The sequence below is a fragment of the Diabrotica undecimpunctata genome, chromosome 1, assembly GCF_040954645.1.
Source record: "Diabrotica undecimpunctata isolate CICGRU chromosome 1, icDiaUnde3, whole genome shotgun sequence".
In the NCBI taxonomy this organism is placed as follows: domain Eukaryota; kingdom Metazoa; phylum Arthropoda; class Insecta; order Coleoptera; family Chrysomelidae; genus Diabrotica; species Diabrotica undecimpunctata.
This window is the reverse complement of record NC_092803.1, coordinates 20,045,461-20,057,154: the sequence shown is the minus strand read 5'-3', so window position 1 is coordinate 20,057,154 and position 11,694 is coordinate 20,045,461. Positions and strand designations below refer to the sequence as shown.

Sequence of the window (11,694 nt, the reverse complement as noted above, 5' to 3'; positions counted from 1 at the left end):
AATCAATATTTATTTATCTGCACCATATAATAAATAGTTATGTTAAATTATAACAAATATTTTTTAAATATATACTACCCAAAATTTGATGGATTTAGTATACACTTCGACTATTTAGAATAATTCTTCTTTTTTTAAAGAAAGAAGTCTGTAATAGTAGGATACTTCAGCTATTAATACTGAGAAGTAGGAATTGTTGTGTTGTAGGTTTCCGACAATGAATCTGTCAAAATATGCCCCAGCTAAGCGAATGGAGTTTAATGTAATTTATTGGAAATCTAGAAAACAAAAAAGCGTTACAAAAGCTTCAACTTTTACAGAGTATGTAGCATTGTCAGCAGCAGTAAGTGAATTATTATTTGTAAAAAAATTGTAGAAAATATTTGATATTGAAAAAATAAAGCCAATTGATGTTTATGAAGATAACATGGGTACGATTAGTAGGTATAGCTAAATATGGCAATTTTACAAAAAATTCTAAGCATGTTGAAAATCATTATCATTACGTAGATGAATATATGTTAAAGAAAATATTATAAATGTGGTTAAAGTAGATTCTGATGATTGCAGATATTTTTACGACGAAGTCCTTGGGCCAAGATAAATTTGAAAAATTTCGAAGTATGTTAAATTTGAATTAATGTAAATGTAAGGAGGCGTGTTGAAAATGTAATACAGTCCATCTAATTTACAAACCGTTGCACGTCATTATTTACGTCAGAGATTGAAGTTGATATAGTTGCCATAGTATAAAAAAATCCTGAATCCATTTTAAATCAAATAGGTCACATAATTATTATTCTACTCTTTACAACGACTATTTAAATTCTCACGTGACATTTTTGAAATAAAACACACTAATTTTGTTCTAAAAAGAACAGATTTTATTAAATAGGTAAATATATAAAACAAGAGGTATTCGCGATTGAAACTGAATGTAGAGGGCAGGTCAATTGCAGTGTCATGGCCGATATAAATAGTATAAACAAAACATAACAGTCTAATGTTTACCATTGCTTTTGCATGTTTAGTTTGGTTTAAGACGACTTATTTTTATCATTTAAAAATGGAAATTAGCCTAATGATATCTTTGAGTACTGTGGTGAAGCAAAGAGACCATTGGTTGAAGGGGAAGCAGTTTTCAAGTGATGAATTCTTAAATTTTAATTTTAATGTTTGGAACTGGCTTGTGTATTGATGAATCCAGAATCCTATTTTATGTATACCGGGGAACCCAGAGTATAATGTTCTGTGTAATGTTTGTCTTACTAATATATGCATTATTTTATATTATGTCTTATGTTTTTAATATGTTAATTTTTATTTTATACTATTTTTTGACATATGTAAGTACTTTATTGTATATTAACATAAATAAATAACTTGAAATTGACTTTATTGTAAGATAGGTCATTTAGTCAAATCAACCTTAACTTGGAGAGTCACCAGTCAAAAAAGATCATAGCACATGATTTGTCTTAAAATTCCATAATAAATCATAAGGAAAAACCTCATGATACTATCCCAACATGGTAAGTATTTGTATTTCTGTTATTCAAGAAAATAAATTATGTATTCTCAGTATGTTATTGACTTAATGATAGTGGTATTTTCTTTTTATTGATTTCCTCCTTTCCCCCAAGTTTTCCAGTTTAGGAAAGAGAAATAGGGAAATATCTTTTGTCGATCTTGAATTGCATTGAGGAACAGAACAATATCGATTTGATTTAAAATATTTTAACGTAGTCACATAATATTGCTTTATAAAGAATATTCTTTGACAATATACTGTGACGTAGTCATAATGCTGAAATTTACTAAAAAAATTTAATAATTCTATTCAAATCAACAGCTGTCTGGTTTGTTTATACCACTTTTAGTAGTTTAAATTTATTCCGCCAGAGGTCAGATACTTTGTTTTCAATCTTTAAACTTTAAAATTTAAAATAATAAAGTACAGAAAGTGTCAACACCACAACTGTCAAATAAGTGTTACCAATTTATGCCAAAATTTCACCTTTGTTCGATTACAGTTACAGTGTGTTCCGAACAATTGTTCTTCATAAAAACGCTTTATAATGCATTTATACAAATTAAATGAAACATATTGATGTCTATTTCTTTAAGTTAACATTAATAGAAATCTTTAAATATTAGTTCTACGCGTATATAATAAAATATGTCTAGTGGCTGTAATGCCAGTGTACTCGGCAAAGTGATTCTAAAAAAGAACACACCTACCGCCTAAATATTTCGTGTTGGTGTCATGTGACGTCACGAGCTGTGGCGCCGATGACGTGCAACGGTTTGTAAATTAGATGGACTGTACATTTATATTGTATACGCAGTATATAATTTTGGTATAAGTGGAACGCACCCATAGTATCATGGGTTAACATGACAGACAGTAAAGTCAATGAATGTCAAGTAGTAGTTGTAAGTAGCAAGGACACTAAACACAGATGTAGTCAACCGTTCTTGGTTGTCATAGTACATAAAAAAATATGGTTGAGTTCACGGTTCGTAGACTTACTACGGCTGCCTCTTCCGACTGGGGTGGGGATGCTCGAGTTACGTCACCAGAGTACACAAGGGGAAGCATTACGTCACGAGAGTACAGTTTCGGGCTTAATGTTCATTGGTTAGGCGGAAGAGGCAACCGTAGTAAGTCTACTAACCGTGACCCGTTACAACGAATGTGATTCTCAATCCGAGCCTGTGTTGTGTGTTTCCTTCTAAAACATGGCGATCGCGTGCTGAAAAACTTCAAAGGCTGCATCTGAGAGTGGGCATTCTGATTGTTTATTAATCTGTGGTTAAGCTGTAATAATGGGTTCGAGCGGTCTTGACTACGTCACACTCCTGGGCCAGCTGTCAAATGTCATGCGCATTATCGTACCTGCCAAACCGAAATATTTTTGACATTTGTGGCTATATTCAGCTTGTACTTTCGGTTTTGTTTTGGTAAATGTATGAAAGCAGAAAGCACATGAAAGTATACTTATTGACTTATTGTAAAAATACATTTTTGGCTATTGGAACCAGTCATTTGGTTTAAATTCGAAATGGAGTTAAGTGAAGATTCTATAAAAAGAAAACAAAATGCTTTAATATGTGACAAAAATGAAGATTCTTTAGAGCACCATGTTAATGTACAAATTAAAACAGAAGTCGAAGAATGCATGTTTGAACGAAATTACACAGCTGATTCTCTATCAGATTGTTCGACCGATATTAAAATAGAAGAACATGTGTTACATCATGAAATAAGTGACCCATTCCCTGCCATTACCATGCAAGAAGTTAAGACAGAAATCAAAAAAGAACTGGATGAATATAATTTAGAAGTAAACCATGGGTGTGGTACTATATTTAAAAGTGAGAATATGAACAATTTAGACTCGGAGAGAGATGTAACATTCCAGATAGGAGCATCAAAGGAGATAGATCATGAAAAACCTTGTAAGTATGAAAACAGCAAAATTACTGTTCAACATTGGCAAAAAAGTAAATTTTAGTCTATGTATTGAGTGGATTTAAAATGTATATATCAATTTTGCTTCTGTTACTGGTTATTAATTTTTATATGTTTTGTTTACATTTACAAGGTTTTAAGTATCCATTTGGTATCCATCTCAGAAACATATTTGCAAAAATCACCAAAGTTTAGCAAATTTTCTGAAAAAATTGCTGAATTTTTTCATTTCTAGCTTAAAATGTCTGTTTTGTTGTGTGAGAAGTTGTTTTAATACAATTTTTTGATAAAAAATTACACTTATACAATTTTAGGCTTGTATTTAGTAGATTGGTTTATAAATTTAACAACTTCATTGACAAGTGAATCATATAATATCGACGGTTGACAGGTAAAAGATTGTAACCCACAGAATAACTTTTTTCAGGAAGTAGAAAAAACATACCATTTAAGTAGTTTTACTAAGAATGAACCTAATAATTTTTTGTGGTAATCTAGAAATAAATTAGGATTTAGTTGTACAAAGGGTTTTAACAGAAATATTACAGTTTTTAACAAAAAAATAAGTTTTACTGTAATTTGTGGCTTACAATATATTACTTGTACATGTCTGGAGATCCCATGTGGGATACAACATTTTTTAAATAAAGTACAGCTTTCGGTTATTTGAAACTTTTGTATTTTTAATAGTAAAAAAAGCAAACATTTTTATTCATTGTTAAACTTCAGCAGAATATAAGAATCATAGATTATTATGAAATAATTAATTTTCTGAATCTGTTGACTTATCACCAATAACATCCATTTTCGATGAACTGGAGGGTATTTCAAGGTATTCTTTGTGATATCTTAAAGGAATTATCTTTTTTGAACATAATGCAGCTAAATCCTTTTTTTTGCAGCACTTATGGGCAGTCTACAAACATTCTGTACCATATTAGAAGAAATACGCTTGACTTGTTGGACACATACTGTTTTAGGAGTTTCAGTGGTGTAATAAGTATTGTACAATAAAATGTGGGAGTAGTTTATCGTTATAATCACCCTTCGTACACTATGAATCTGATAGGCTTCGCTTATACTTTCTTCATGCACTGATTTCCAATTTTGAAAGTCTTTGTAAGTATGAGTGATCACATCATAGGGCCTTGGATTTGTTCTACTGTTGGTAATAATTGTTGGCCATTCCGTGGGGCCCACACAATTTTCTTTTGGTAGTTTGATTCTATGGAATGCATAGAATCTGCTTTTTATTTTGTCCAGGGAAACTGTCACAAAAAAACGATATTATCTTCACCTCAGGACTTCGGATCTCTAAATCTTTTAGATAATTAAATACATTGGAGTATATTTCATTAGATCCCCTCTTGTCATCAGATTCGTCCCATAAATAACAGAATTCATTACATGTCTCACTTTCGTATGATGTAAAATTATACATTGCGTATTTCCTTGAATAATACAGAAGCATATTGTCACCATGAGGAGTATAACTTTTTGAATGTCAAAGGAAACACATAAAAAGTTTGAATCTGTTTTAGATCTGATTTGATGTGCTTTGAACAGATCCAGCAACAATTTCTTTTCATGTATATGAGATGCAAAACTTCCTGATTGCATATCACTCTTCTTGCTTTCTTCACATTTTGCATACTTATCTTTTTTGGGAATATGGATCCCAATATTGTAGTCACTAAAAATTCTTCGAAATACTCTATCTGTCACAGGTGTTATCCCTTCTTCTATAAATATTAGATTTATTTTTGTACTCCAATGGAAGATATAGCCTGTTGGAATCATTTCTGCAATAATGTGATGGAACAGTTGGTAATGATTCAATGAAAATTTTAACCTTTAACTCATCTTTATCTTTAGCCTTTTTTCCTCTCATCTGGTTTTGGAGTGTGTATATCAGATTTCTTTTCAAATATATTTGACACAATTCTGTGAGACACGTCCAAAGTTTTCAAAAGAAACGGAAGAACAACTTTTACCTTTTCATTGTCAAGTGGTAGATAATATTTGAAAGTATGGTCCCTTCGACTTGGCCCCTTAACATAAGTTCTAGCTTTTGGCGATTCAGGCAAACAAGATAGTATAAAATGTCTCTTACCTTCATTATTAAGAGACCAGCAATTCTTAAAAAGTGTTGCTCTTCTTTCTTCATCAAAGTTTAACTTACATTGATTTGGGCAATTTTCTGTCCACAGGTTAGGGCGTAGCTTCTTTTGGCTCATTAGGTTTTTGGTCTTACTGTTACTGATATACGCTTCTCCTTTTTTTTGCTTGCTTTTTGCAACTCAACTTTATTTTGTTTAATCATTTTTTCTCTCTATTTATATTTATAAGGTTCTCTTCATTTTCAGTCTCTAATTTTACATCATTTTGTACATTTTCTACCTGGATCTCAATATCCGCGTTCGAGTTTAACAAGAGTTGGTTATCATTAAAATTGGTATCGTCAATTAACTGATCTGATGCGCTATTGTTTTCATTTTGAATTGTATTACTATCGAACTCAATATTTTTAAAATCGATAAAAGTTAATAATTCTTTTGAGTCATTCATAGGTAGTACTTCGTCGACAGCATTATTGAAAATAAGGTCTTCATTCTCTTCATTAACAAAAACGACTTCAGCATTATTATTACCAAGCAATTTATTTGATTCCACTGTATTAACTTCATGTGTGTTAACCTCAGCATTACTTTTATTTTGTCCTCCAACAAGAAAATCAATAAACAATTCGAAAAAATATTATTCCATTTGTTATGATACAAAATAAAACTCTTACTGAACTTCATTATTTTGAGAATTCGTAGCTAATGCCACAATTCTCTTTCCTCTTGATTTCCAAATCATCATTAATAACCACTTTATATGTTAAAATAATAATTAATAAGTTAAACATAGAATTATAGGGGATTAGGGATAGGAATTATTAGGGATACATGCTGGAGAAAAGCCGTACATAGTCATAGTCATCTTTATTGATCCTTTAAGACATTCAAAATAAATGTATAGGATACGTCACTACAGAATTTGGTATAAAAAAAAAACATTAATGTGTATAATACAATATTCACAGTGTAAAAAAAATTGACAAAACATAAAATATATAAAATAACATTTTTACAAGTAAAATATGAAGCTATTGCAGTTTGTCCTCAAGATATTCATTTATAGAATAATATACTTTTCTTAAGAGTAAATCTTTAACATTTTTTTTTAAATTTAGAGGTAAGTGGCATTTCTTTCACAGTTTTTGGCAAATGATTGTATAAGGTCAGTACCATATATCTGAAGCAATTTTGAAATTTGGATGTTCTCTGTTTAGGAACTTGTAAAGATTCAGCACTTCTTGTATTGTAGTAGTGATTGTCTGAATTTACTGGAAATGAATTGATTTCCTCTTTGACATAAAGTAAACATTTATTGATATATAGGCAGTAGAAAGTTAAAATTTGATGTTTAATAAAAACTGGTTTACAAGACTGTTGATAATCCAAATTAAAAATTTTACGGATAATTTTTTTTTTGGTTAATGAACACTTTGTTACTATTTACTGAGTTCCCCCACAAAATTACATTGTAGCACATGTGGCTGTAAGCAAGGCTATAATAAACGTTCATTAATGCCGAGATAGGTAGTGTGTTTTTAATTCTAGATATAGCATAAAAAGCTTTATTCAATTTCATGTTCACTGAATTCACTTGCTCTGACCATTTGAGATTACAATCAATGAATACACCCAAAAACTTTGTAGAGTGAGTGGAAGATAACATATTGTTTCTATCGTGGATGGTTAAGATATAGTCATATTTAGATGAGTTGTATGAATGAAAATAAATAATTTGCGTCTTGTCAATGTTTAATATTAGTCTGTTGGTATTACACCAGTGTATAAAGCAGTCAACAACAGTCTTCATTGTCATTTTTAATTCCTCTAGTGTATGTGCAGAGACTATTAACGAGGTATCATCAGCAAACATTGATATTATAAGTGCCCTTATGTGATCTGGTAGGTCATTAATAAAAATTAGGAATAATAATGGTCCCAGCACGGATCCCTGTGGTACTCCTTTATTTGTCGTGTATGGTTCTGAGCTTGATTCTTTCATCTTAACAACACTCTTCCTGTCACTTAAGAAATTTATTATCCATTCTAGAAATATCCCTCTAAAACCAACGTTATCTAATTTATTGCTAATAAATGTTATGTCTAAGCAGTCAAAAGCATGTGATAGATCAAAAAATAGTCCTGCCACGTGGTTTCTACTATCTAATTCATCATAAATACGCTCAAACAAGCTGCATGCAGCCGTGAGTGTTGACTTTTTTTATCTAAAGCCGTGTTGGGTTGGAGTTAATAAATTGTATTCTTCTATAAAATTTAACATTCTGTTATATACAACCTTCTCTATTACTTTTGAAATTATGCTAAGGACAGATACTGGTCTATAATTTGAAATATCATGAGGCTCATTCTTTTTGAAGATTGGAATAACTTTTGCCATTTTAAATATGGATGGAAATTGGCTGGTTGTTATTGAGAGATTAACTAAATGGGTTAAAGGAATCGATATATGATCACTTATCAGTTTTATTATTTTTACAGATATGTTATCAATACCAGTACTAGGCTTATTTTTTAGTTGATCGATTGTATTTTTTATTTCAATTGGAATTACGGGTAAAAAGAAAAATGTTTTGTTACACATTTTTGAGGTAGTACAAGAAGAAGGTAACGATGTGCCAAAATGAGTTTGAAGATTGTATTCTGTAATTGTAGCAAAATATGAGGCAAACGAATTAGCAATATCACAAGACTTGGTAATAATTTTACTATCATAATGTAGAATAATATCAGACCTGTTCTTTTGCCTACCAGTTTCACTGTTTACTAAATTCCAAATTGTTTTTGGTATATTGTAAGATTGATTAATTAAGTCACTATGAAAGTTTTTTTAGTATTTATTAATAGAGAATTATATTCTTTTTTTGCCTGTTTATAGGTATCTTGAGACTCGAGACTCCCTATATTTTTTGCTATCCAGTGTAGATTTTTTAGTTTTTCACTAGCGTGTCTTACCTCATTTGTTACCCATGTAGCCTTATTTGTTTTGTGTGCTTTATACCATGTTTTTATTGGACAATATAAATTGTAATCTAAAATGCTAACAAATGAATTTGTGGCATATTCAGCATTCAATTGTGAATAAACTTCATCAAAAACTGTAGAAGAAATCCCTGCTTTAAACATCCGCATATTTTCATCTGACATATCCCTGTAACTGAAGGGTTTTTTATCTATACTTTATTGGCTTGCAAATTTACACTAAGTGAAAATACTTTATGGTCACTGAAGTGACCCTCGAACACATTTGATTTATAAAGATGTGGTTCGATATTTGTCAATATGTAATCCAATTTTGTAGATGATGTTTTACCTACTTTATCTACGAAAACTCGTGTAGGAGCCTCAGATGTGACTCTCAGATTATAACTTACTAAAAACTCGTTAAAAGATTGCTTATTATTAGACATGTATTAGACATATATTAGTACAAGTGCGAAATTTGTTTTAAGTAATTTACTCAAGCAGGAAGTTTGAAATCGCATTTAAAAATACATACTGGAGAAAAGCCTAGTAAATGTGAAATTTGTTCTAAGAAATTTAGTCAAATTGGACGTTTGAAAAAACATTTAGGGATACACGCTGGAGAAAAGCCGTACAAGTGCGAAATTTGTTTTAAACAATTTAGTTAAATTGAACATTTTACATGTCATTTGAGAATACACACTGTAACGATATATTTTGCCTACCACACGGGGCATTAAGACAAGGGGTAGAAAATTGAGGGAAGAGAAACTATGGGAGTGGAGAAGGGTAAGCAAAATAATCGAAACATATGCGAACGGCACTCAGGTTTTGGTAGGAGAGCTGGGGTCGTGGATAAGTAAAAGACAAGGGGGTTTGGATTGGGGCAACTACAGAAAAATGAAATAAAGGGTCATAAATCTATTGGGACAAACAAAAACAAAACGAAACAGGAAACACCTCAAGAAATTTAATATAGGGCGCCACTTGAGGTGCCTAATTATACCTATTACAACCAGCTAGTTGTAACTGGAGATATAATTATCAGAAATGCAAAACATTCAAAATCTTTTTCAAATTAAACTCAAAAAGGGTTAGTTAAAAAAATAAACAAATGTTAAGAAACAAAATTTAACATTTATTTTTGTGTCATCACAAACAGTTACAAAACATAGAGAACACAAGAATGCTCAAAAAAGACAATACAAAATATTATAACAATAGCTGCAAAATACAAAAATACAAAAAAGACTTACATGTGTCATCTGTTTACAATTTCCAGGAGTTGGAGATACTACAAAAACTTACAAAATTTAAATGTAAGCGAACCTTTCTTTTAAAGAAATCAAAACAAATCAAAAATGCTAAAACGGGCTGTCATAAATTACATTAAATTTAAAACAAAACTAAACAAATACAATGACAGCTAAAAACATAAAATTTACTACTTTAAATAATCCTTTTAAATTTAAATGAAAGCAATTATTAAAAAAATCGTTTCTGCGCGCAAAGTTTTATAGTTTTATTTTTATTTTAGGTCTACGCCAGAACGAAATTAAATCGAAATCTGAAAGATTATTGGTAACACACACACGAGAAAATTCGTATAAATGTGAAACATGTTTGAAGGAATTTACTGCATTAAGATATTTAAAAAAACATTTAAGGATACATACAGGAGTAAAGCCTTACAACTGCAAAATTTGTTTTAAGCAATTTAGACAAAATGTACATTTAAAAACTCATTTAACAATACACACTGGAGAAAAACCTTACAAGTGTGAAATTTGTTCTAAGCAATTTAGTCAAATGGGAAATTTGAAAAATCATTTAAATATACACACTGACGAAAAGCCTTACACGTGTGAAATTTGTTCTAAGCAATTTATTCAAGTTGGACGTTTGAAACAGCATTTAAGCATTCACACTGGCGAAAATCCTTACAGTTGTGAAATTTGTTCTAAGCAATTTTGTCAAATTGGAAGTTTGAAAAGACATTTAAGGATACACACTGGCGAAAAGCCTTACAAGTGTGAAATTTGTTATAAGCAATTTAGTCAAATTGGACAATTGAAAAAACATTTAAGGATACACACTGGCGAAAAGCCTTACAAGTGCGAAATTTGTTTTAAACAATTTAGTCAAATTGAAAATTTTAAATGTCATTTGAGAATACACACTGGCGAAAAGCCTTACAAGTGTGAAACTTGTTCTAAGCAATTTAGTCAAATTGGACAATTGAAAAAGCATTTAAGGATACACACTGGCGAAAAGCCTTACAAGTGTGAAACTTGTTCTAAGCAATTTAGTCAAATTGGACATTTGAAAAAGCATTTAAGGATACACACTCGAGAAAAGCCGTACAAGTGCGAAATATGTTTTAAGCAATTTACTCAAGCAGGAAGTTTGAAAACGCATTTAACAAGACACACTGGAGAAAAGCCGTAAAAGTATGAAATTTGTTTTAAGCGATTGAATGATGCAAGAACTTTGAAAGATCATTTAAGAATACACGCTGGAAAAAGCCTAATAGATGAATTTGTTTTAAGTAGTTTAGTGTAGAATATCATTTGGGGAAAAGTCTTATTAAGGGTAAAATGTGTTGTAAGCAAATTATTCAAACAAATAATTTGATTACTACCCACTAGAGATTAATAGTTAAAAATTAGTTCTAAAATAAATACTGATGAATGTAGTGGTCAATTGTTTTACCAATTTTAAAATAAATATAAAAATACAACAGTTTTTTAATTTTCACAAAATATGGCCAACTTGACATGTTTGCTGTAGAAACAACTTCCCTTGAGAATAAATTTGAATGTATATCTTTAATCCTTAAAATCGAGATATTTATATAACTTCTTTCGTTAGTGCATCTTATCGTTTCGTTTTCCTTTTCGATATGGTTAGCAAATGTTCCAGTTGTTGAGGTAATCTTGCTGATAAGTTCGTCACGTGTGATAGCTGCCACGGTACTGTGCACTAGTTTGATCATTGCACATGTTTAGGTGCCCATGAACTAGTGCTGTTGTTCAAAAAAGCATTTGAGTTAATTTCTGCAGCGTTTGCTGTTTATCTTTTAAAAGTGTATCCAAACTTATTTGGAAAATTGAAAGC

At 30.6% G+C, this 11,694-nt stretch overlaps 1 protein-coding gene across 1 annotated transcript in view; it reads left to right on the top strand.

The window, feature by feature from the left end:
* The first annotated feature begins 2,560 nt into the window (after positions 1–2,560).
* Positions 2,561–11,694, top strand: part of LOC140433726 (uncharacterized) — a 31,390-nt gene continuing 22,256 nt past the window's right edge. Inside the window, exons 1-2 of the mRNA XM_072521720.1 lie at positions 2,561–3,462; positions 10,115–11,021. Coding sequence (XP_072377821.1) covers positions 3,066–3,462; positions 10,115–11,021 — 1,304 coding nt within the window. The 5' untranslated portion in view covers positions 2,561–3,065. The remainder of the gene's footprint in view (positions 3,463–10,114; positions 11,022–11,694) is intronic.